Source organism: Sus scrofa, chromosome 13 (assembly GCF_054392235.1).
Source record: "Sus scrofa isolate SSC_HxYL_T2T_F1_AM1 chromosome 13, Sscrofa_HxYL_maternal_Yorkshire_Landrace_v2.0, whole genome shotgun sequence".
In the NCBI taxonomy this organism is placed as follows: Eukaryota; Metazoa; Chordata; class Mammalia; order Artiodactyla; family Suidae; genus Sus; species Sus scrofa.
Window position 1 is genome coordinate 216,288,015 of NC_139395.1, and position 27,346 is coordinate 216,315,360.

At 44.5% G+C, this 27,346-nt stretch overlaps 1 protein-coding gene and 1 long non-coding RNA gene across 12 annotated transcripts in view; one reads left to right on the forward strand and one right to left on the reverse strand.

The window, feature by feature from the left end:
• Nucleotides 1–8,217, reverse strand: part of VPS26C (VPS26 endosomal protein sorting factor C) — a 53,001-nt gene extending 44,784 nt beyond the window's left edge. For all 11 annotated transcript variants that reach the window (XR_014825177.1, XR_014825180.1, XR_014825181.1 and 8 more), the window contains exon 1: nucleotides 8,064–8,217. Coding sequence is in view for 3 of the 11 variants with exons in the window: in XM_084992139.1 (XP_084848265.1) it covers nucleotides 8,064–8,120 (57 nt within the window). In the remaining 8 variants the exon portion in view is untranslated. The remainder of the gene's footprint in view (nucleotides 1–8,063) is intronic.
• Nucleotides 1–27,085, forward strand: part of LOC146397887 (uncharacterized) — a 419,652-nt gene extending 392,567 nt beyond the window's left edge. The window contains exon 3 of the long non-coding RNA XR_014825198.1: nucleotides 26,915–27,085. This is a non-coding gene — a long non-coding RNA (uncharacterized LOC146397887). The remainder of the gene's footprint in view (nucleotides 1–26,914) is intronic.
• The last annotated feature ends 261 nt before the right edge of the window (nucleotides 27,086–27,346 follow it).

Below are 27,346 nucleotides of genomic sequence, written 5' to 3' on the forward strand. Positions count from 1 at the left end.
ACTCCCCTACACTGCTGGTGAGAATGTAAGTTGGTGCAGCCACTACGGAAAACAGTATGGGGGTTCCTTAAAAAAACTAAAAATGGAACAACCATATGATCAAGTGATCCCACTCCTGGGCACATATACAGAAAAGACAAAAATTTTAATTTGAAAAGAGAGTGCGCTCCAATGTTCACAGCAGCACTTTTTACAATAGCCAAGATGCGGAAGCAAACTAAATGCCCATCAACAGGACCACTGGCCTGGGCAGACGTGGTATTTACATACACCGGAATATTACTCAGCCATAAAGAAGAATGAAATAATTTCGTCTGCAGCAACATGAATGGACCTAGAGATTACCATATAAGTAAGTCAAACAGAGAAAGACAAATATTGTATCACTTATATGTGGAATCCAAGAAATAATACAAATGAATCTATATACAAAATAGAAACAGACCCAGAAACATGGAAAACAAACTTTTCGTTACCAAATGGGAAAGGGCATGGGATTTACAGATACAAACTACCACACGTAAAACAGCTAAGCAGTGAGGATCTACTGTATAGCACAGGGAACAATATTCACTATCTTATAATAACCCACAATGGAAAATAATCTGAAAAAAATGTTTACATATAACAGTATCCTTTTACTGTACACCTGAAACTAACACATTCATAAATCAACTGTACCTCAATTTAAAAACTATTAATTAAAAAAGTTACTGTCAAGGGGTTTCTGCTGCAGCGCAGTGGGTTAAGAATCTGACGGCAGTGGCTTGGGTCAATGAGGAAGCACAGGTTCAATTCCCAGCCTGGCACAGCACATTAAAGGATCTGGCATTGCTGCAGCTTCAGTGTAGGTTGCAGCTATGGCTCAGATTCAATCACTGGCCCAAGAACTTCCACATGCCATGGGTGCAGCCATTAAAAAAAAAAAAAAAAAAAAGATCAAATTAGATAAGGATGACAGGCTGTAAAAGATGGGGAAACAGAGTAAAAGAAGTCATTTACTGGACTCAAGATCGCTTTGCAAATATCTTCCATTTTTTTCTCGCTTTGTTCACACTGTCTATTCCTTCTGATGGAGACAGTGCCAGGTGGGGAGGGAGACTCAGCTTTTAAAGCTGGGAGTGGGGGGCACTGTGGGTCAGCAAGTTCATAACCCAACTAGGATCCATGAGGATGCAGGTTCAATCCCTGGCCTCACTCCATGGGTTAAGGATCTGGCGTTGCCACAAGCTGTGGTGTAGGTCACAGATGCAGCTCGGATCTGGCGTGGCTGTGGCTGTGGTGGAGGCCAGCAGCTGCAGCTCCAATTCAACCCCTAGCCTGAGAACTTCCATATGCCACAGGTGCAGCCCTCAATAAATAAATAAGTAAATAAATAAAACTAGGTGGGAGCATCACCACCTCAGTGGGGCTCCACGAGGGCCCCTCCCCAGCGCTGGAACCACCACACCTACTCTGTGCTCCCCTCACATCCCGCATATCCACCCACTCGAGCACATCAGCACCTTTTGTTTTAGGTCTTTACCTCTCTCTCTAGACCTAGAAGCCCCAGGAGATAAACAGACGTTGGCTGAATAAATTTGTTTTGAATAAGTCTTAAAAGAATCGGATTGACGAAGATGTGGTGATATGGAATCCAAGATAAAGCTGAACTGTTAGGCGAAAGGAACAGGTTTTGTGTGTGCGTCTGTGTGCGTGTCTGTACGTGTGCAGCCATTACTCATAGGAAACGTCTGGAATAGGGCAGAGACTGCCAGCGGATACCTCCAGGGACAGGAAAGGGGGTCAGGGAGGGGAAGAACCTGACTTTTCACTTTCCGGCCTTTTGTAAAATGTTGTTAACTTGGCATGCGTTATGTCTGTATTTTTTTTTAAATGATTCAACTGTGATTTAAAAAAACTCCATTGTTTTATCAATGAGCATAGACATATGTAGGTTACCAGACCAGGGATCAAACCCACGCCACTGCAGTGACCCAAGAAGTAGCAGTGACAATGCCAAATCCAAACCTTCTGTGCCACAAAGGAATTCCTATAGCGGGTGTGTGTGTGTGTGTCTGCATGTGCATGGTGGGTTTTTTTTGGGGGGGGGGGCACACCCACAGGATATGGAAGTTCCTGGGCCAGGGATTGAATTCGAGCTGCAGCTTTGGTGCAGGTCACAGCTATGGCAACATCAGATCCTTTAACCCACTGTGCTCCACCAGGGATCAAACCAACGCCTTTCCCATGATCTGAGCTGCTGCATTTTGATTTTTTTTTTTTTTTTTTTTTTTTTTTGCTTTTTGGGGCCATACCTGCAGCATATGGAGGTTCCAGGCTAGGGACTGAATTGGAGCTACAGCTGCCGGCCTACACCACAGCCACAGCAACATGGGATCCAAGCCACATCTGTGGCGTACACCAACCACAGCTCATGGCAACGACAGATCCTTAACCCACTGAGCAGGCCAGGGATCGAACTCACAACCTCATGGTTCCCAGTCAGATGCGTTCCTGTTGCGCCACAACAGGAACTCCATGTATTTTGATTCTTAACCCACTGCACCATAGCAGGAACTCCCCATAGCAGTTTTTTAATTGAAATGTTACAATGCTGGAGTTCCCATCATGGCTCAGTGGGAATGAATCTGACCAGTAACCAGGAGGACGCAGGTTCAATCCCTGGACTCACTCAGTGGGTTAAGGATCCAGTGTTGCCCTGAGCTGTGCTGTAGGTCACAGACGAGGCTCAGATCTGGCATTGTTGTGACTGTGGCACAGGATGGCAGTTACAGCTCCTATTCAACCCCTAGCCTGGGAGCCTCCATATGCTGTGGGTGCGGCCCTAAAAAGACAAAAATACATATATATATATTACAATGCTATTCATAGCACTCCTAGGAAATTAATAAAAACTATCCCTACATTAAAAATTCCTCCATCTTGCACAGAAATGGGGATCGTTAGGGAGGTGGTATCATGGTGTTGGCTGGACATGCTTTGCAATCTGACTGACCTGAGCTGGAATTCAGGTTGGTAATTAGTTGGTGATCTTGGATTTCAGCTGTCAAGAGTTGGTGATCTTAAGCAAATTCTTCAACTTGTTGAGCAGCAGCCTCCTCATTAGTAAAATGGGAGTGATGCTGCCAGGCTCACAAAACCCTAGGCCAGTGTTTTCCGAGTGGAACATGAGGCTGTCACCGCAGACACAGACACCTCTCACTTGAATGACAATCACCCAGGAGCTAAGAGTCAGGCTCACATAGGTGGCAGCCACCTCAAGGAAACCTGGAGAATTAGGGGTGCTGTGTCTGGCAGGCCCCTGGAGGAGTCAGATATTTAGCAACTGACTCCCCGCTGACGCTATCAAATGTACAGAGAAAAGTGCAAACTTGTACTTATTAGTCCCGCAGGCAGCCAGCTAAGAGTGGGGAGGGTGAGAAAGAGAGGACCCCTCCCCTCCCTCGCACAACCAAGGGGCAAACCAGGCTTGACACACATGCTGTCTGCGGGCACCAAGAGTTGATCAAGCAGCCAGCTGGCAAGAGGCCTGCCTGCTGGAGCTTCAGAAGCAGCCCTGACAGTGCTGGCCACCCACTCCCCTGATCCTGAATCACAGGAGTCACCCACCCCACATAGTATGCCCAGGTGTGTATTTTGTCAAATGATTACATTTATTAACTTAAATTTTTGGCTTTAATGATATATACATATACAGTTGACCCTTCAACATGGGTTTGAACTGTGTGGCTTGCTGTGTATCTTTTCCAACATTTTTGGAGATTTGCAACAATTTGAAAAAACTCACAAGATGAACCACATAGCTAAGAAACAGAAAAAGTAAGAAAAAGTTATGTCATCGATACATAAAATACACCCAGATACTAATCTACCCTTACATAGGCATAAGTGGATGATATTTAATATAAAATAAATGTGTTAAGTTTTCTCGCTGTTTTACAACTTTGATTTTAAGGAATTATATTACTGTACCTTATGCTTCTCTGTAATTGGAGAAACAGTCTATCGGCCTACCATGACAAGTAAGTTTTTTAACATAACAATGCTTCCAATCCTGTATTGTGAATATGTAATACTGTGTGCCAAAACAATTTTATAATGACGCATTTTTAATGTGTAGGCTAGGCTACTGCAAAGCAATCATATGGAGTACACTAAGCTACCAAAAAGCCATCATGTTACTACTTCTCCATTAACAATGTATGAATCGTTAAAATAAAAACAGTACACAAATATGAATTTGTTTACATTATCTTTTTTTTTTTTTTTTTTTAGGGACACACCCTCAGCACATGGAAGTTCCCAGGCTAGGGGTCGAATCACAGTTATAGCTGCCAGCCTAAACTACAGGCCACAGCCGCAGCCATAGGGGATCTGAACCACATCTGCGACCTACACCATAGCTCATGGCAACACCCAATCCTTAACCCACTGAGCGAGGCCAGGGATCGAACTCACAGCCGCATGGATCCTAGTTGGGTTCGTGAACCGCTGCGTCATGAAGGGAACTCCCTGTTTACATTACCTTTTGATTTCTGATTGTTAGTAATGCACATAGAATCTACAGTATTTGTATCATGTAAGACAATATGCATGTAGGTGCTGACAGATGCTTTATCTCAACAGACCACACAGAGTATTGATAAATACAGTACAGTACTCGGTAAATGTATTTTCTCCTCCTTATGATTTTCTATGTAACGTTTCCTTTTCTCTAGCTCACTTTAGTGTCAGAATACAGTATAGAACACACATAACATACAAAACATTTGTTAACTGCTTCTGTTATTGGTAAGACTTCAAGTCATCATGGGTCAAACAACAGTTACGTTTGGAAGCAGTGGAAAGTCATATGCAGATTTTCAACTATGCAGGAGGTTGCCCAGTTCAAGGGTCACTGTACACAGCAACCCTCTGTTTAGGAGAAATTATACTGGCGTTTCCTTTCTAACCACTGCAGAAGGTCTTCTTTTAAAATGCGTTTAGTGTAAAATGCACTAAATGCAAAAGTGACTGAAGACCGGGAAACACTGTGAAAAGCCAACAAGCGCAGATTCTGTTCCTAATCCGGGCATGAAGGCTGTGCACCTGATGGGCAGAGCTGCCACCTGAGAAGAGTGGTCTTGGCTTGGTAAGATGTGTAAAACCGACCATTCCAGTTTTTCATCTTTTTCAAATGTACTTTTCATGACTTATACCATATTTTAAACCACAGAAAACATCTCAGCTGGAATAACATCTTTGAATGGAACGTGCTAACTTTTGAATGAAGATAATAAGTTACCAAAGCTAAATGTACATATCACCTGTCACTGCCTATCTCAATTCTTACTTTCCTATTTCACAAGCTACAGAAAAATTAAGGGCATAGAATAGAGGAGAAATTGGAACCATCAGACACTGCTGGTGGAATGCAGAGCTGTGCAGGGGCTTTGGAAGTTTGGTAGGTCTTCAAAAAATTAAATACAAAGTTACCCTATCACCCAGAAAATCCACTCCTAGGTATGTACCCAAGAGAAATGAAAACATGTGTCCACACAAAAACTTGTAATAGGAGTTCCCTGGTGGCACAGCAGGTTAAGGATCTGGCATTGTCACTGGTGTGGCATGGGCTCCATCCCTAGCCTGAGAACTCCCACATGCTGCAGGTGCAGCTGAAAAAACCCCACAACCACCTTGTACTAGGATGTTCACAGAAGAAGTATTCATAACAACCTAAAAGTGAAAAGAACCCGAACGTCCATCAACAGAAGAATGGAATAATGTGACATAGCCATACAACGGAAACTCTTCAGCCATAAACACAAAAGAAAAACTGACCCGGGCTACCACGTGACGTTGACAGCACTATGCCACAAGCTGTATGTTCCCATTTATGTGAAATATCCAGTCAGGCAAATCCAGTGAGACAGAAAGTACTTCCACGATCACCAGGGGCCGAGAGGGAGAGGGGATGAGGAACGACTGCTAATGGTATAGGGCTTCTTTTCGGGTTGATAAAAATGTTCTAAAATTAGATGGTGGTGACGCCTGCACAACTCTGAATGTATTAAAACCCCAGGAGTTCCCATTGTGGCAGTAATGAACTGACTAGTATCAATGAGGATGTGGGTTCAATCCATGGCCCTGCTCAGTGGGAAGGATCCAGTGTTGCCATGAGCTACAGTGTAGGTCACAGACGTGGTTTGGATCCTTCGCTGATGTGGCTGTGGTGTAGGCCAGCAGCTGCAGCTCCAATGTGACCCCAGCCTGGGAAGTTCCATATGCAATGGATGTGACCCTAAGAAAGCAAAAAAAAAAAAAAAAATCCAAAAAACTAAATTGTACGTCTTAAAAGACTGAATTTTATGGTATTAGATCTCAATAAAGCTGCTTTTTTTTTTTCTTCGTAAAGAATACAAGGTAGATCCATACAGCTTTCAACTAGTTACCAATTTTTCTTTTCACAGCCTCACCTGCAGCATACGGAAGTTCCCGGACTAGGGGTCAAATGAGAGCCACACCTGCGACCTATGCCACAGCTTGCTGCAATGCTATATCCTTAATCCACTGAGAGAGGCCAGAATTGAACCTACATCCTCAGAGAGACGACATTGGAGCTTAACCCACTGAGCCACACCGGGGACTCCGATCAGTTGCTAATATTTTGGTACAGCTGCCTTCTTGCTCCTCACATGCACACACACACACAATTTATGGCTGGACCACTTAAAATTTAGTTACTGTGACATTTTACTCCTAAACAATTCAGCGTGTGGAGTAGTCTCCCACATAACCAAAATATGAATATCATACTGGGGGAATTCAACACCAATACAAGACTCTAATACATAGCCCATATTCAAATTTACTCATCAAAAATTAGGTATTGTGCTTGGTTGTCACAGCTTTCCTCTCTTGAATCTAAAAATACTGTTTTGACATATTTAAAGAATCCAGGCCAATTACTGCCTCGAATGTGTCTCAATTTGAACACACCTGTTTCCTCATGGCCTGAGTGAAGCACTTTTGGCAGGAACACTACACAGGTGAGTTGTGTCCTTCTCTGTGCTTCGTGCCAGGACCCTCTATTACCCTCCCAACATATTGTCAGTCTCATAGTGGTGAGTAAAGTGGTATTCACTGTTGGTCTTGGTTAGGATGATAACTATCAGATTCCTCCATTATAAAGGTAGCTTTTTCCCTTTGTAATGAATAATCTGGAGATGACCACTTGAACCTGTGTGAATAATAGCAGGCTGAATTATCTTGCACTCAAAGGTGTTAACATCCCTTTTGAGACCTCCCTGCATTCAGGTGACTAACGTCTACTCTCAATTTTATGCCACAGAATGTGAGACCTGGCTGGGATTTCAACCTGCACATCACGTCTTTGAAGGGTGAGACCCGGGTCACTGTAGTTTTAAATTCCCGGAGTGACTGATACTCCTAAGGCTGAGATTCCCCAAGTTAGAGGAAGAGGAACTTTGCATCCTCATTTGGCAAATAACAGAGGCCTGAGGAGGTTAGGGAGCCAGTGGCGCAAAACTTGTTAATTGCATAATTAAGATTTTTTTGACTCGTATTTTAAAACGATATTCCTTCTTAAAACAACAAAACCAGAGACATGAATAACTTTTACACGGTTTTTAGAGCTGACCAAGGCCTGCGTATTTCTGCTTCCAATTAATTCTGCCTGTTATGAGACTTTTGCATTCCCCTTAGAAGTGAGGAACGGGGCGTTTGGTCTCCGAGCTCCTCCGCCCTCAGTGGTCACTTAACAGCTCTAGCCCGCGGGCCCAAAGCCGAGCTGCACGGTCAAGGGGCCGCAAGCTTAGCGTTGGAGACCTAGCGCCAGCACCTCGGCCCTGCGCGGCTCCCAGCCGCGGAAGCAATTCCGGCGTGGACCGCTCGAACGGCAACCAACCGCACTAGCGAGACCGACCTGGCGGGAATGCAGCTGGCCGGGACGCACCTGGCCGGGATGCACCTGGAGGCGCGCCTCGCCCGGCCCAGGAAAGCCCAGAAATGCGCCGGACCTCGGAGACAACAGAACCTGCAGGCCCGTCCACCCCACTTACCCCGGCGTGATACACCTTGTTTGCTCTTTTAATCTTAATGTCCAGAGTGGTCCCCATCTCGAATAATCCGCTTCGGGCGCCACTTCCTGCTGCGCGTGACCAGAGGATAGAGAGCCGACACGCCCTTCCACCCGGAGCCCCGCCCCTTTCTCCTGTCCGCCGGCAGTTGCGTCACGTGACCTCGCGCCGGACGTAGCGTCGCCTCCCCGGCCTTCCTCCTTCCGGTGCAGGGGCGGGCCTTAGCGCAGGCCGAGGGGTTGTCACTTCTCGCCCCGCCCTCGCTGGGCGTGAGGGCGGGACCGAACTAACCCCTCCTTTTCCGTAAGACAGTCGTAACACCGGAAATACCCTGCTCCTCGCCCGTTTCCTAGAGGGAGGGGGAAACCCGGCTCTCCCGGCGTGCCCCGCGGCGGGGGGCGGTGCCGAGGAGGTGTCGCCGGGGCAGCCTGTTCTGTGGCTGAAGCTCCCGTCAGGCTGTGCGGCGCGAGGAGTCGCTGCGCTATTGAGTTGGCTTTAGGGCGGTGATAACTGAGAGTGCCTTCCCTTCCGATCGCCTTTTTCTCGTTGACTTTCGACTTCCCCGCTTTCTTCCGGGGGCACTGAGGGCGAAGGCCTCATGTCCGTTCCGGGCCGGGTGGTCCTCCCTGCCCTTTCCGCGGCCCCGCACTCCCGGCCGGCAAAGAAGCGAGGAACGGCTCTCCCGTCCCCACCACCGGGCCCGGGGCCAAGGTCTTGGGGAGCGCGAGTGACCTCGACCGCCCCGCGGGAGCCGCGGGGGCTTGTGGGTACTCCCCCGGCGCGCGCCCTGGAACGGGGTGTTGAATATTCATATTCGTGCGCAGATTGTGGGGAAGCGCCGCTGGCAGGCCCTGGGTCCCGGCAGTGCCTGGAAATGAAAACGTCAGACCTGAGACGCACGTCGTCGTCTTTTTATTCCCAACAAGAGTGGCTAGATAAAACACAAGAAATACATTGCTTTCTGGAAAGATTGCCTCCAGGCAGGGCAGCAGTACGGTGCTAAGCAACACACTACGTTTATTGAAATAAAATCCTTTGTCGGTGTTTTAAACAAGGACTTTTCCAGTAAGAAGTAAATTTTTAATTGTTTTGATAACTAAATATAGTGAAGTGCTTTTTGTTTTTTAAAAATTCTTTGATTCTGGTATTTATTTTTTTTCGACTTTTACCTTTTTTATTAAGATTTTTGTCTTTTCTGTTATAGTTGACGATATTTGTTTTTAAAGTGCTTTACTTGTAGGGTTACAAGAGAATTTTTCCACAATTTCCTGAGTTAGTATCACGAGTGCCTGTCTCTTGAGAATTTATTTTACAGGACAACAGTGATAGTGCTATAGCTACAGTAGCTTTTGAAGGTTGATACATGGATATTTCCCAATAATCAGGTCTCAGTTTTCAGCTCCTCTCTGGCCTCAGGGCTTCCCTCTCAGTCTGGGATAGCTTCCTGGCAACTCAAACGCAGCAATGCTAAAACAATTCATTAGGGACTTAATAATCACAGCCTGCTCTGCAATTCAAGAAGTGGATCCCTCGCCATCAAACCCATCATTTCTTAAAAACAAACAAACAAACAAACCAAAAACGGTGAAATACCAATCTTGGTAGACAATGCAGGAAACAGGAAAAGAAACACCTTACAAGAATCCACATTCTAAGCTTGATTGCTTCAACAAACCTGCTTTATACTTATTTTGCAACAGAACGTTTCTTGTTCTTCCAGGACAAGTGTGCTGTATTTCACTCATTTGTGTAGGTTGCACACAATCTATATGGAATGCTGGTGCACTGCAAAGAGCTTTATTTCCAAGCTATTATCGCTGTAATCAGTTTGTTGAGCCGTCTCTATGGGATGGATTCCAAATGGAAGAACAGTCCATTTTTCTCCAGCACTTCCCTTTTGAATCTTTTCTAGCCCTTATCCACACCTTAGGTGATACTGGGACATTCTGGTCAATTTCATTACTAAAAATCAGACTCTGTCAAAGTGTCAGTCTCATGGCTTGAGTGGGACCCTAGATCCTTAGTGATGGTGCAAAGGTGCAATTCATGGTTCTGGCTCTCACACTGTGTTCTCCACAAGGCCCGCTACCTCCTTCTGTTCCTTCCCCTGCCTTCTTCTAGAGATTGAGAAGGAGAGGATTGAGAAGGTATTTCACGGAAGCAGGGCTAGATCAGCTTTTAGTGTCCAGCTGCAATTGTAGGCATCTTTTGATAGAAGATGGGGTCCCGTGTTGTTTTTCGCTGTGAGTTTCACGCCTTTTCTGGGACAGGAAGAGAGGCCCTACTAAGCATCTTTTAGTGGATGCTGTGATGCTCTGGCCAGACCCTTCTTCCAGGACTAAAGGGCATGTTCCCTGAGCTGCTCAGTGTTATGGTCTCAACAGCTCTCAGCAAAGTCACCGTTCAAAACTTGTTCTAGGCTGAAGAAAACTGCCCAAAGTCATGGTCTCTTTTGGATAGGATTGCCCATATCTAATGCCTAGTCAATTTAGGGTACAAAGGCCTATTTCCCTCACCCCAGTTTGGGACGACCTTAAAGGACAAGTATAGCACCAAAGCTCTGAGTATTAGTGTCTATCCCAACATATAGTAGTTTAAAGTAGGTCAAGAACTTAGGAGTAGCTTCACTCAGTTGTGCTGGTTCAAGGTCTTAGGTAGTTGGAGTCAAGATGTTAAGGCCACAGTCATCTGAAGGCTTGACTGGGGCTGGAAGATCCAAGATGGCTTCTTCACGGGGCTGGGGGCTGATGACCTCAAGGGACCCTCCCTAGGCTGCCTGAGAGTCCTCACAGCGGGGCAGGTGACTTCTCCCAGAACAGACACTCCCACAGGGAGAGTAAGCTGTGCCTTGAATGGCCTAGCCTCTGACTCCTCACATTCGTTTTTCTTCTGTTCATTAGATGAGAGTCACTAAATCCAGCCCACACTGGAAGGAAGGGGAATTCGGCTCTGCCTTAAAAAGGGAGCATCAGGGAGTTCCCGCTGTGGCTCAGTAATAATGAACTCAACTAGTTTCCATGAAGAGGCAGGTTCAATCCTGGGCTTTGCTCAGCGGGTTAAGGATCCAGCATTGCCATGAGCCGTGGTGTAAGTTGAAGATGCAGCTCATGGCTGTAGCTGCTATGGCTGTGGTGTAGGCCGGCAGCTACAGCTCCGATTCAGCCCCTAGCCTGAGAACTTCCATATGTGGCACACGTAGCCCCCCTCCCCGCCAAAAAGAGCATTAAATAATTGTGGATGTGTCTTAAACCACTGAGTTCCCACTGGATGGAGAGCCTTTACTTGTAACTGCATGACCGTTCAGTCTTTTCCACACTCACCCCCTCCACACCGGTTGTTCACCTCCTAATATGCTTCTGACATATTAGTCTCCATCTCGGAGCCTGCATATCTGACAACCCAGCCTGCAACAATCCTGTCCCTCTAGCTTCATGACTTAGCTTCTCCGAGGCTCAGTTTTCCTCATCTCTAAAATGGTCTCATAATACTTTCATTACAGGGAAGTTGAAAGGATTCGTAAGAGGTCATATATCTACAAAATGTAAGGCAGGCACTGTTCCAAGCATTTTAAATATTTTAATCTATTCCATCTCCATAATAATCTTATGCTATAAGAATAGTTATTTCCTCACCTTTTAAAGGGAAAAACAAAGGCACCGAAAGACCACGTAGCAACAAAGTGGCAGCCATTCTTTTTTTTTCTCCTCTTTATGCCACACCTGTGGCATATGGACATTCCCAGGCTACAGGTCCAATCGGAGCTGCAGTGCTAGATCTGAACCACATCTGTGACATACACTTACACCGCAGCTTGCAGCAATGCTGGATTTTTAACCCACTTCGGGAGACCAGAGATTGAATCTGCATCTTCATGGATAGTAGCCGGGTTCTTAACTTGCTGAGCCACCACAGGAACTCCACAGCCATTCATTTTGATTCCAGAGCTCACATATGCAATTACCAATCACCATGCGACGTCTGTGGGCACAACAGAAGCCTGAGGTTAGAGCAAGGAGGCACGGGATCTTAATTAAAAGACTGAGCAAAGGTCTGCCAATCAAATGTGGACATCAAGCAGGGGTACAATGTCACAGTCAAAGGTGATATTAAAGAAAGGAATTGGGGGTCATTTATCAACTGACTGTGAAGACCCAATATTAAAACCATGGCAAGACTTCCTGCTGTGGCGCAGTAGGTTAAAAACCCAGCATTGTTGGAGTTCCTGTCATGGCGCAGTGGTTACCGAATCCGACTAGGAACCATGAGGTTGCAGGTTAGATCCCTGGCCTTGCTCTGTGGATTAAGGATCCGGCGTTGCCGTGAGCTGTGGTGTAGGTTGCAGACACTGCTCGGATCCCGTGTTGCTGTGGCTCTGGCACAGGCTGGCAGATACAGCTCCGATTCAACCCCTAGCCTGGGAACCTCCATATGCCTCGGGAGTGGCCCAAGAAATGGCAAAAAAAAAGAGACAAAAACAAAACAAAACAAAACAAAACCCAGCATTGTCTCTGCAGCAACTCAGATTGCTATGGAGGCTTGGGTTCAATCCCCAGCACAGGGACTTCCATATGCGGCTGGTATACCCCCCTCCAAAAAGAAGCATAGCAGAATTGTATAATGTATTAGTTTACCAGGACAGCTGTAATAAAATGCAATACTACAAACTGGTGGCTTAAAACAGCAGAAGTTGTTCTTTCACAACTTCTGGAGGCTGGAAGGCTGAGAACAAGGTGTTGGCGGAGCCGACTCCTCCTGAGGGCGGTGAGGGGAGGTTCAGCTGCAGCCTCTCTTGGGCTCACAGATGGCCATTCTTCCTGGTCCCTCCACATTGTCTTGTTTTTGTGTGTCTTCATCATCACCTGTCTTTCTCCCTTTGGCGTGTGTGTCTCCACACTGTTCCTTTTTGTAAAGATACATGGTATTGTATCAGGGCCCACACTAATGATCTCATCATGACGTAATTACCTCTGTGAAGATCCGATTTCCACTCTGTCACATTCTGAGATGTTGGGGGTTAGAACCTCAATGTATGAACGTGGTGGGGACACAATTCAACCTGTAACATATAGTTATTTATTTATTTATTTACATATTTATTTGGCCATGCCCATGGCCTGCGGAAGTTCCTGGGCCAGGGATTGAACCCGTGGCACAGGGGCAACCCGAGCCACAGCAGTGACAATGCCGGATCCTTCATGTGGTGAGCCACTAGGGAACTCCAAAATATTTCAGCATATAAAGATAGACAGGTAGAATAAGTACAAGATGTTAACATAATACACTTTATCAAAGATTGAGTGGATAAAAAATAAAGACATAGGAGTTCCCATTGTGGCTCTGTGGTAACGAACCCTACTAGTATCCATGGGGTTGCAGGTTTGATCCCTGGCCTCGTTCAGAGGGTTAAGGAGCTGGCACCTGTGGCGTAGGTTGCAGACGCAGCTCAGATCCCATGCTGCTGTGGCTGTGGTGTAAGCAGGCAGCTGCAGCTCCAATTCGGCCCCTAGCCTGGGAACTTCCATATGCCAAGGATGTGGCCCTAAAAAGACCAAAAAAAAATTTGAAAACCCAAAAAACAAAAATAAAGACATAGAGAATTTTAACAAAACAACTAATAGGAGCAATTAACAAATAAGATGGAATCCCAGGGAATTCACCTTTTCGAGTGGCCATGATGCATTTATAAGAGTTGGTTTTATACTAGGCCATAAAGAAACTCTCAAATTCAATTAAGTATAGTACTGGTACTTTACCAAAACTTTAACCATTTGGAGATTAGCACATACTTTCCCAAAATACATTAGGTCAAAGAGTAAATAACCAACTAAAAATAACAAGGTGTCTATGCTTCAGATCAAAACCTATGGGGTACAGCCAAAGGAAGAATCCTCTGAAAAATTGTTAGAAAAAGGGTTTGAGATTTTGGCCAGGAGTGAAATGATATGAAATCTGGGGTTTGCTACAAAATAACTCCAGGAGGAGGGACAGAAGGAAGAAGGGAGGAGTTGTGATTGGGCAGGATGATTGTTGAAACAGATGGTGATAATTACTGAAGCTGGGTGATGGGGACATGGAGTTTCATTACACTCTCTCTCCGATTTCTATGTGTCTTTGAATTCCATAGAAAAAGAAGACAAGATGAATATAAGCAGCAGGAGAATATTTTTAAACTATTAGCTAAATTTTTTTTTTTTCTGGCCACCTCCTGGCATATGGATTTCCCAGGGCCAGGGATCAGATCCTAGCTGCAGTTGTGGCAACGCTGAGTCCTTAACCCACTGTGCTGGGCCAGGGATTGAACCTGAATCCTAACACTTCCAGGACACCACCAATCGCATTGCGCCACAGCAGGAACTCCAGCTACAGTATTTTTTATACCTTGTAATTCGTAGTAAGTGCCCCCCAGCACTCCCTTCATCAAATGTATACTCTGAATCACAACAAGTGTGATAAGGAGTTCCCATTGTGGCGCAGTGGAAACAAATCCCACTAGGAACCATGAGGTTGTGGGTTCGATCCATGGCCTCACTCAGTGAGTTGAGGATCCTGCATTGCCGTAAGCTGTGGTATAGATCACGATACGGCTTGGATATGGTGTGGCTGTGGCGTAGGCTGTGGCGTAGGCTGGCAGCAATAGCTCCAATTAGACCCCTAGCCTGGGAACCTCCATATGCTGCCAGAGCAGCCCTTAAAAAAACAAATAAAAAATGAAAAAATAAAAAAATAAAAATAAAAGTGTGATAAAGAGATGAAATGTGTTTGGTCTAGAAGAAGGGGTATGAAAGGATAATGAATCAAAAAAGCCCCTGGGGTTAGATCTGGCTGCCTGTCCTCTGAAATGACAGCCCACTTCGGGGTGGGGTTGGACAAAGCTGTAGAAAATGGTAGAAAACTCAGAGACTGAGTGCATGTGAAGGAGCAGAAAAGTAGCAGATGCAGCCACGGTGAGCTGCGGGCTGAGTCAGCAATGGAGAGAATCCCTCTAGCATGGTGCTGTCTGGGCTGACAGGGACTGCAAATTACTCCAACTGGGACGTTGGCCAAGATATCTGGCATTTTCCAAACATGTGCCTCTCCCATCCCAGGTAGAAAACTTCAGAGAGAAGGCAAGGACAATAGGCATGGGAAGAGAGAAGGAAAAACTATCAGTTGAGTTCCAACTAAGTAATAAGATTGATTTTTTTTTCCCCTGCCCTCAGCAGAAATTATTGCTGGAGAGCTAAACTGAGTTAATTTATAGAGAAATGAAGGCTGTTACTTTTTTGGCCATTTATATGTTGTGCCTGTGAATTTTAAAACAGCTACATATACAAAAATCAATAGGCATTTCTATTTAACAGCAATAATCAGTTAGAAAATAAAATGAACGTAGGGATTGTATTCTCAATAGCAATAAAAATATAAAATACTTGGAATAAACTGAAGGTAATGTATATTTGAGTGACATGAATAAAACTATAAGGCTGAATTAAGATCTATGAATTATGAAAATAGATGTATAGTACTGCTGATTTGGAAATCTAAATACTTTTAAATGCTCAGTCTTATAAAATTAATTTTTATTTTTAATTATTATTAATTTTTTTTGGCTGTGCCCACAGCATCTGAACCTGGGCCACAGCACTGACCCGAGCCACAGCAGTGACAATGCCAGATGCTTAACCCACTGAGCCACCAGGGAACTCCTAAAATTAATTTTTTGGCTTAATTAGTTCCTCTTGATATAATTTTAATAAGGAAATTTAATGAAATGATGTTAAGGTTATTCTGAAAAATAATGAACGCTAAAACAATAATATATCTTTTTAAAAAGTTAATTGAGGTGGCTTAAAGACTTAAATATAAGACAAGACACTATCAACTTCCTGGAAGAGAACAAAGGCAAAACATTCTCTGACATCAATCTTATGAATATTTTCTCAGGCCAAGTCTCCCAAAGCAACAGAAATAAGAGCAAAAATAAACCAATGGGACCTAATCAAATTGACAAGCTTTTGCACAGCAAAGGAAACCAAAACGAAAACAAAAAGACAACTTACAGAATGGGATAAAGTGTCAAATGATGCAATGGCCAAGGGCTTAATCTCTAAAATATACAAACAACTTATATAACCCAACAGCAAAAAAGCCAACAACCCAATGGAAAATGGGCAAAAGATCTGAATAGACATTTCTCCAAGGAAGATATACAGATGACCAACAAGCACATGAAAAAATGCTCAACATCGCTGGTTATAAGAGAAATGCAAATCAAAACTACCATGAGATACCACCTCACACCAGTCAGAATGGCCATCATTAATACGTCCACAAATAATAAATGCTGGAGGGGGTGTGGAGAAAAGGGAACTCTCCTGCACTGTTAGTGGGAGTGTAAGCTGGTACAACCACTATGGAGATCAGTATGGAGACAGCTTAGAAATCTATACACAGAACTACCATATGACCCAGCAATCCCACTCTTGGGCATATATCTAGACAAAACTTTCCTTAAAAAAGACACATGTACCCACGTGTTCATTGCAGCTCTATTCACAATAGCCAAGACATGGAAACAACCCAAATGTCCATTGACAGATGATTAGATTAGGAAGATGTGGTATATATGCACAATGGAATACTACTCAGCCATAAAAAAGAATGAAATAATGCCATTTGTAGCAACATGGATGGAACTGGAGACTCTCATCCTGAGTGAAGTAAGTCAGAAAGAGAAAGACAAATGCCATATGATATTACTTCTATCTGGAGTCTAATATACGGCACAAATCAACCTTTCCACAGAAAAGAAAATCATGGACTTGGAGAATAGACTTGTGGTTGCCAAGGGGAAGGGAGAGGGAGTGGGGTGGTTGGGGAGCTTGGGGTTAATAGATACAAACTATTGCCTTTGGGATGGATAAGCAATGAGATCCTGCTGTGTAGCACTGGGAACTATGTCCAGTCACTTATGATGGAGCATGATAATGTGTGAAAATAGAATGTGCACATGTATGTGTAACTAAGTGGGTCACCCTACGGTACAGTAGAAAAAAAATTGTACTGGGGAATAACTATTAAAAAATAACAACAATAATAATTAAAAAAGTTAATTGAGGGAAGCAAGCCCTGTTTAGCACAAAACATAGTAAAGCTATAAGAGTTAAAACCACATCATTCTGGCATAAGATCAATTGGACAGGCTAGCTCAGAATAGATCCCAATATATTAGTGTATAAGGTTTTTATATATGATAAAAGTTACCACAAATCTATAGGGAACAGAGGATTATTCAGCAAATGATGTAGACTAAATGACTTGATATCTAGAAGAAAAATTCATCTAGATTTTGCAATCCCACTCTAAGTCCTCCTATCCCCTCCAACCCCCCCAAACTTAGCATGATTAAAGAGTTCAGAAAATAATAAAACAAGTGAGGCATAGACTTTTTTTTCTTTTTTTTAGGGCTGCACCTGCGGCATATGGAGGTTCCCAGGCTAGGGGTTCATTTGGAACTACAGCTGCTGGCCTACCCCACACTCACAGTAACACCAGATCTGAGCTGCGTCTGCAACCCACACCACAGCTCAAGGCAATGCCAGATCCTTAACCCACTGAGTGAGGCCAGGGATCAAACCCGCAACCTCATGATTACTAGTCAGATTTGTTTCTGCTTCACCACAATGGGAACTCCCAGGCATAGATTTTTTGAAAATGTGAAAAACCTGTGTGAGAAAAACTATTAATGTCTTTTTTCCTTTTCTTTCTTTTCTTTTTTTAAAAGAATTTTTGGCTGCTGCATGGCATATGGAGTTCCTGGGCCAGGGATCAGATCCCAGCCACAGCTGCAACAACACTGGATCCCTAATCCACTGTGCTGGACCAGGGATAGAACCTGTGTCCCAAGGCTCCCAAGACACCACCCACCCTGTTGCGCCACAGCAGGAACTCCAAACTATAAATGTCTTGCAAGAAATCTAACATAATTTGAGTGGAAGGAAATGTGTATTGTGTGCTTGGATAGGAAGTTTCAACATTATCAAAATATTAATCCCCCCTACTTAATTTATAAGTTTAAAGCCGTGTCAATAAACATACCATCTTCTCTTTATTCCTGGAGCCATGCCGACTGAATATAACATTTATTTATAATAATAAATGAGCAAGAATAGCCAGGAAAATCCCAAGAAGAAGCGAACAGGTGGGAAAGGGGGCCCGGGCCATGTATGGGGGATATTAGCACATGTAACTTACTTTTACCAGTAGCATGAGGTGAAGGTTCTGGGCCTAAGCCTTAAAAAGGCCTGGCAACTTCTGCTTTTGTGTCTTGAGAGCTCTGAGAACCATGTATGATGTCCCAAGATCCTGGTGGAGAAGCCAGGTTGAGGGGCTACAAAGAGCCCCCAGGTTCTAAGACCAGCCTTCCTGCCATTCCCTCCAGGGCCCCCCAGGTGAATGAAGCCACCTTAGACGTTTCACCCCCACTACCATCTGACGGCAGCCACGTGAATGACACAAGCCAGACCCGCTGAAGAATCCCTTAGCTGAACCTCGGTCAACCCACAGAACTGAATGAGAAATAATACAATGATGATTGTTTTCAGAGTTTCTGGTGGCCTAGAGGTCAAGGATCCTGTATTGTCATTGCTGTGGCTCAGGTCACTGCTGTGTTGAGGATTTGATCCCTGGCCTGAGAACTATCTCATGCCATGGGCTTGACCAAAAAAAAAAAAAAAAATGGCTATAGTTTTAAGCCATTAAGTTTTGAGATGGTTTGTGGTATAGCAATAGATGGATGACCAAATCATGCTTACCTTCAATAAGGGGAAAGACGAATCAAAGTGGGGGAGACAGAGATGGAAACTAGACGTCTCTGAATGTACCGTAGAAGGCCAGAGAATATTGACTTGGAACCTGTAAATGTTTTAGTTCAGTAAAAACAAAACAACAACAACAACAACAAACTTTTTTGACCCATGGCATGAGGAAGTTCCCAGGCCAGGCTTTGAACCTGAGCTACACCAGTGATAACACCGAATCATTAACCACTAGGTCATCAGAAAACTCAATTTTTAATTAAAAAAAAAAAAACACACAGAAGAGCTACAAAATATAATTGAATTTTTAAAATTTCAGTGGGGGGGAGGGGGGGTTCCCAGTGTGGCTCAGCTGTAACAAACCCAACTAGTATCCAAGAGGATGCAGGTTGGATCGCTGGCCCCACTCAGTGGGTTAAGGATCGGCTTTGCCGGGAGCTGCAGGATAGGTTGCAGATGCGGCTCAGATCTGGCATTTCTGTGGCTGTGGCTTAGGCCGGCAGTTTCAGCTCCGATTTGACCCCTAGCCTGGGTGCAGCCCTAATAAAAAAAAAACAAAAACAAGAACAAAAAACTTCAGTGGGGTTAAGGTAGATATGAAAAGACTTTCTAACTGGAAATTGACTGACAGGGAAATTTCACGATGGGGAAAGAGATTCAATTTAATACATATAGATTTTTACTATACCTGGAGAAAACCATAATAAAAAGGAGAGAATATATTGGAAAAGATATGCAACAAATATTACAAGCAGGGAGTTCCCGTCGTGGCTCAGCGGTTAACAAACCCGACTAGCATCCATGAGGATGCAGGTGTGATCCCTGGCCTTGCTCAGTGGGTTAAGGACCCGGCGTTGCCATGAGCTGTGGTGTAGGTCGAAGACATCGCTCAGATCTGGCGTTGCTGTGTATGTGGTGTAGGCTGGCAGCTGTAGCTCTGATTTGACCCCTAGCTGGGAAATTCCATGTGTCGCAGGTTCGGCCCTAAAATGACAAAAGACAAAAAAAAAAAAAAAAAAAAAAAAAAAATTGCAAGCAAAGATCTTATCTTGACTGTATAGTCAGGATGTGTTAGTTTTCTCTATCTGTTCCAGGAACTTGAAACAACATCCATTTACTAGCTCACAGCTCCTTTGGTCATTGAGTCTGGGTGGGCTCAACGGGGTTCTCTGCTTAGAGTCATGCAAGGTTGAAATCCAGGTGTCTGCTAGGCTGAGCTATTATCCAGAGGCTTTGTAACATCTCCCTCCAGGCTCATTCAGGTTATTGGCAGAATTCAGGTCCTGTGATTGTGGGACGGTGAGCACGGAGCACCCCAGGTCTTAGAGATCTCCTGCCTTGCATGGGGACCTCTCCATCTTCAGAGCCAGCAACAGTGCATCGAATCCTTCTCCTGCTTTGAATCTCTTTGAACCCCTTTCTACTACCAGTCAAAGAAAAATTTCTGCTTTTGAAGAGCTTATGATATTCAGTTAAGTCCCCCCGGACAATCTCCTTGTTTTATGGTGAACCATGCCACGAAACGACATTATCCTGGGAGGGATATTTCCTCATCTTCGTAGCTTCTGCCCACACTCAGAAGGGAGGAAATTATACAAGGGTGAACGTCACTGGGGTCCTTCTTAGAATTCTGATTATCAAATCTGTAAGAAGAACTCTAAAACAGGATATGAATAACATTTGCCAAAGAGGAAATTAAGTAGTAAGAAGGTATATGCAAAAAATGTTTAATTTCAATTTAAAAAACCCAAAGAAATGCTAGTCAGAAGCTTCCATTTCAGAGGTTAATTTAGCAAAAATGAAAAAACAAAAGCGCACACTCAATATTGGCAGATAAGAGGTGAAATGAACATCTTTATTCATTTATGATGGCAATGGGAAAGGTACAGCACAAATAGAAAAAAATTGGCAATATATACCAAAGTTGTTTTGTCTGTTTTTTTTGTTTGTTTTTTTGCTTTTTAGGGCCGCCTCCGAGGCATGTGGAGGTTCAGGCTAGGGATTGAATTGGAGCTGTAGCCGCTGGCCTACACCACAGTGGTAACGCCAGATCCAAGCCGCATCTGTGACCTACATTCAAGCTCATGGCAACATCAGGTCCTTAACCCACCGAGCGAGGCCAGGGATCAAACCTGTATCCTCATGGATGCTAGTCAGATTTGTTTCCGTTGAGCCACGAGGGGAACTCCCCAAAGTTTTTTAAGTGTTGATGTTCGTTGGCCCAGTAATCTGACTGCTCTGAGTCTATTGAAAGAAAATAATCCTAGGAGTTCCCTTAGTGGCTCAGTGGTTAACAAACCCGACTAGGTTCCATGAAGATGCGGGTTTGATTCCTGGCCTCACTCAATGGGTTCAGGATCCGGTGTTGCCATGAGCTGTGGCGTAGGTCGTAGACTTCAGCTCCAATTTGACCCTTAGCCTAGGAACCTCCATATCCCGAGGGTGCAGCCCTAAAAAAAAAATTTTTTTTTAAATCCTAAATTTGAAGAAAAAACTTAAATATCATGATATTCACAGTGTATCATTAGTAATGAAAAATTGGAAACAACCAATTGACAAAACAGACATAGTTTGGAAAACTATACCTTCAAATCAGTGAGAAATTATCAGCTACTAAAATTTACAGTTATGCTAAAAGAAATAAAAGAAGATCTAAATTCCTAGAGAAATATTCTATGTTTATAGAGTACAAGACAATATTATTAAGATGTCCATTCTGCCACTCAATGCAATCCCATTCAACAACCTCAGTAGCCTTTTTGGTAAAAATGGACGAGCTAATTAAAAAATGTATGCAATAGGAGTTCCCATCATGGCTCAGTGGTTAATGAATCTGACTAGGAACCATGAGGTTGCAGGTTCGCTCCCTGGCCTTGCTCAGTGGGTTAAGGATCCGGCCTTGCCATGAGCTGTGGTGTAGGTCGCAGACACAGCTTGGATCTCACGTGAATGTAGCTGTGGTGTAGGCTGGCGGCTACAGCTCCGTTTAGACGCCTAGCCTGGGAACCTCCGTATGCTGTGGGGGTGGTCCTAGAAAAGGCAAAAAGACCAAAAAAAAAAAGACAATGAAAAGATGTCCACACAAAAACTTGTATGTTCATAGTAGCATTATTCATAATAGATAAAAACTAGAAACAACTCAAATATTCATCAAGTGGTGAACAAAGAGTAGTATAGCCACAGCGTAGAACACTGCTTCTCAATACAAAGAAACAAGCTACTGATACACACAGCAGCATGAATGAACCCCAAGATAGGCTGCATAGAAGAAGCCAGCCATGAGGAATTCCCATTGTGGCTCAGCAAGTTAAGGCCCAGACCTAGTGTCCATGAGGATGTGGGTTTGATCCCCGGCCTTGATCAATGTGTTAAGGAGTGTTGCCTTAAGCCGCGCCATAGGTCACAGATGCAGCTCAGATCCAGTGTGGCTGTGGCTGTGGCTGCAGCTGTAGCTCTGATTTGACCCGTGGCCCTGGGAACTTCCATATGCCTGGCAGGTGTGGCTGCAAAAAGAAAAATAAATAAATAAATAAATAAGCCCATAAGGCCACATACTTAAGTTCCAAGCAGGCAAACTAATCAATAATGATATAAAATGGATTAGAGGAAACCTGTGAAGTGGTTGGGTGATGGACTCTAAGAGAAAGGAGGGTACTTTTTAAGCAGAAGGAAATTATCTATATCCTGAATGGGAGATAGTTACACAGATTATCCTTTTGTTATAATTCATCAAACTGTGTATACATATGGTGGGTGTGTTTTATTTTATATAAATTATATTTCCATAAATTGCCTTCAAAATTCAATAATATAGTTCAGCCAATCATATTCTAACACAGAAAATGGTTGTGCTAAAATAAAAATAAAAATTAAAAAGGAATTCAGAATTTTAGCTATGACATGATTATAGCTGGGAAAAACAGGCAAACAAAAGGATATACGCAACATAAGTCTCTAAATTCAACAGGCCAAGTTCCCAGCTGTGGTGCAACAGGATCGGAGGCGTCTCTGCAGCTCAGGAGGCAGGTTCAATCCCTGGCCCGGTACTGTGGGTTAAAGGATCCAGCATATCTGCAGCTGTGGCATGCATCGGGGCAACTGTGGCTTGGATCTGATCCCTGCGCCGGGAACTCCATAAGCCTCAGGGCAGCCAAAAAGGGAAATAATTAATTAATCGAACAAACCAAAAAAGCACAGAAAGCCTGGCAGACTAAGAAATGCTCCTGGGACTTCCCGTCGTGGCTCAGTGATTAACGAATCCGACTTGTAACCATGAGGTTGGGGTTCGATCCCTGGCCTTGCTCAGTGGGTTAAGGATCCGGCGTTGCCGTGAGCTGTGGTGTAGGTCGCGGACGCGGCTCGGATCCCACATTGCTGTGGCTCTGGCGTAGGCCAGCGGCTACAGCTCCGATTCAACCCCTAGCCTGGGAACCTCCATATGCTGTGGGAGCAGCCCAAGAAATGGCAAAAAGACAAAAAAAAAAAGAAAAAAGAAATGCTCCTGGGATATTAACAGTGTCTGTACTAAGGTGATTAGGGATATGGGTACCTATTGTTCTTTTTAGCTCTTCTCATAAATACACATTATTTCAAAAATATTTACCATCAATTTTCAAGTATTTACTCTTAAAAAGAACTAGTTATTAAATTTAAAAAAAAAAGGAAATTGATAAGAACAGAGTCAGGGGTCTTTCAACTGCAAGAGCCAGAAACGGATTTAAATGATCTTAAGCCAAACACAGAGATTATTGCCTTTGGTAACTGAAATCCAGGATGGAATTAGGTTATACGCAAGATTAATTTATTCATTACTGGGTTTTCTTCATTACAGAAGATCCTTACCATTTATTGGGAAGACGCTTTAAATATCTCTCATGAATATCTCTCAAATAGACAAATTGGTGAGTACTACATAATAAACATTTCCGGTATTAAAAAGACAATAAAGGAGTTCCCTGGTGACACAGCGGGTTAAGGATCTAGTGTTATCCACTGGATTGCTGCTGTGGCTCGGGTTGGAGCTCCTGGCTGGGGAATTTCCACATGCCAAAAACGAAAACAAACAAAAAAACTAAAAAAAAAAAAAATTAAGATTGGTGAAAGACATGTGACAAATCAGTTATAGCCAAGTGTTCATTCCAGAATCTCGGTGGTAGACATATGCCTGTTTACTGTACAATTTTTTCACTCCCTCTCTATGTTGAAAGTTTTAAAATAAAGTTGGGGGTGAAAAGTTCCTGTCGTGGGTCAGTGGTTAGGAAACCCAACTAGGACCCATAAGGACGCAGGTTCAATCCCTGGCCTCGCTCAGTGGGTCAAGGCTCCAGTATCGCCACGAACTGTGGTAGAGGTCACAGACACGGCTCCGATCCCGTGTTGCTGTGGCTGTGGTGTAGGCCAGAGGCTACAGCTCCCATTCAACCCCTAGCCTGGGAGTCTCCATATGCCACAGGTGCAGCCCTGAAAAGACAAAAAACCAAGAAAAAAGTTGCGGGTGAAAATCGAAATAGAGATACTTCTACAACTTACGGGGAACCCATATTACTCTTCCATTAATTTATTGGGTGCCAATTAGGAATTATGCTAAATTATGCTAATTATGCTAAATCTCACAAGACTCACAAGAGAACAAAACCGTTAGAGTTTTCCCTTCATGTAGTTTACAGCCTAAAAGAGAAGAGAGATGGTTGGACAAGCAATTCCAGTAGAGCATGAAGAGTTACTGTAGGGTTCACTCAAATGACCCCGTCTCACCTGATTCTCTCTCTAAAGACCCTACCTCCAAATAAAGTCTCATTCTGAGCACCTAGGGGTTAAGAGTCTAGCATATCTTTTTTGGGAGGGACACCATTCCACCTAGAACATGAGGTGGGCCAGCTGTTCACTTTAGAAAGATCCTTCCCGGAGTTCCCGTCGTGGCTCAGTACTTAACGAATCCGACTAGGAAACATGAGGTTGCAGGTTTGATCCCTGGCCTCACTCAGTGGGTTAAGGATCCAGTGTTGCCAGTCAGCTGTGGTGTAGGTCGCAGATGCGGCTCGGATCCCGCATTGCTGTGGCTCTGGCATAGGCCAGCAGCTACAGCTCCGATTAGACCCCTCGCCTGGAAACCTCCATATGCCACGGGTGCGGCCCTACAAAGACAAATGTCAGATCCTTCAGGATGTGACATGCAGACTATGTTGGAGAGAAACATCTCACTAAACATCTCAGGAGGTGTTTCTAGTAATCTCCGCGAGCGACGGTAGTAGCTGGACAATGATCATAGTGATGAGGTAGGATGGAAGGAAGTGGGCCAACAGAGAACGTTCTAGGAGCTGGCCTCATGGGTCGACGACCGAAGGGACTGAGCTGGGAGAGTGAGACGGGTTCTCCCTATAGAGGAGAGGTCAGGGTCCCACGTCTCATTCAAACTTCCATTCCCATCGGTGTGGCCGTGTGGCCTTGATGAAACGTATGGTCAGCACAGGGAAGTCCAGTCCCCTTCCTGGTTCTTCATGCTCTGGAGCTTTCCTTCTCTCTGAGATGGCACCCCCCCCCACCCCTTTCAGGAAGAGGCCAATGATCCAGCCACTGATAATCAGTAGATCATTCGCTGCACTCTAAGCTTCTGATGGGAAAACTGTTTATTTCTGGAACCGTCAAATTTCCATGTCCTGTTCTTCCCTGGAAAGTATTTCTGTGACCCTTACTTTTTTCTCCCCTAAGGGAATATTGCTGTCTCGGGGCTGCACAGAGGATGCTTGTTGTATTTCTCCAAAGATCTGCACGAGACTAGCAGCAATTAGGCAAAAACTGTCTGCCTGCTGGAAGCAAGCACACTTGCATGGGAATTGAGTCCATTCTCTGAAAATGTACATGCGGTCGTAGGGATTCAGTCAGGAACTCTGGAAGGCATGTTCGATGCCCCCAGCAGAAGTCCTCCCCTTCTTCTGTAGTCGTAGAAATTCCGTTTGTTTGTTTGTTTTTTAAAGCTTGGTGTTTGGCTGCCCAGAATAATGCCTCCATGTCTGTTTCAATAATTTGTTGGAAAGTCTCACAGAATTCACTGAGAACAGTCCTACCCATGGTTATAGTTTATGACAGCAAAAGGATAGAGTTTAAAATTAGCCAAGGGAAGAAGCACACAGGGCTGATTCCAGGAAAGGAGCCAACATGGAGCTTCCCTTGTCCCCTCCCTGTGAGGTCGTGGATGTGTTTCCATCCTGGCATGGATGTATGACGACACATCTGGAACACTGCCAGCCAGGGAAGGCCAAACGCTTTGAGTCCAGAGTTTTCACTGAGGCTCCATCACATAGTAATGCCGACTGACCAGATGGCTGAGCTCTGTCCCAAGCCCCTCTTTTTTTTTCCTTTTTAGGGCCTAACTCGTGGCATATGGAGGTTCCCAGGCTACGTAGGGGTCAGGTTGGCGCTGCAGCTGCTGGCCTACACCACAGCCACAGCAATGCCAGATCCAAGCCAAGTCCATGAGATATACCACAACTTGCAGCAACACTGGATCCTTAACCCACTGAGCGAGGCCGGGGATGGAACCCGAGTCCTCAGGGATACGTCGGGTTCTTAACCCACAATGGGAACTCCAGGAACCTAAGAACTAATTGACGTGAGTTTCCTCCAGAGGAAATAATCAAGGCCCCAGGGAAATCAAAGAGATCCAAAGGTCGCCCTGCCAATGAGCAGCAAAGCCAGAATCAGCACCCGGGTTGTCCTGGCGCCTGGGTCAGAGATTCTTCCGAACATCCCACATGTCTTCCGTGATGGGGACAGAAGTTTCCATCATCAAGGTTAAGACGAAAGATCTCAGAGTTCCTTGGCAGCCTAGTGGTTAAAGATCTGGCATTGTCGCGGCTGTGGCTGGGGTCGCTACTGTGGATTCAACCCTCAGCTTGGGAACTTCTGCATGCCGCTGGTGTGGCAAAAAAAATTATTTTTAATTGAAAAAAAAAAATGGGGAGTCCCCGTCGTGGCTCAACAGAAACAAATCCAACTAGTAGCCATGAAGATGCGGGTTCAATCCCTGACCTTGCTCAGTGGGTTAAGGATCCAGTGTTGCCATGAGCTGTGATGTAGGTGGAAGACTTGGCTCAGATCTGGCGTTGCAGTGGCTGTGGCGTAGGCTGGCAGCAACAGCTCTGATTCGACTGCTAGCCTGGGAATGTCCATATGCCCGCAGGTGCAGCCCTAAAAAGACCAAAAAAAAAAGATGAAAAATCTCATAAGCTGCAGACATGTTTAGATGAGCCCTCAGAAAACAATTGAATCCACCTAACCTGTGCTCTTCTGATTGAAAAGAAACTTGTATTCTAGTGAAGCAAAAGATTTCTGTCTCCAGAATAATGCAGAAACTATTTTCCTGCTGAGCCAAACCAAACCAAAGGAAGAACATGTCGATGCCCAAAGTTCATCAGCAAACACTAATCTGCTGAAGAATAACACTGAAAACACATCTCGTGTGGTTGTCCA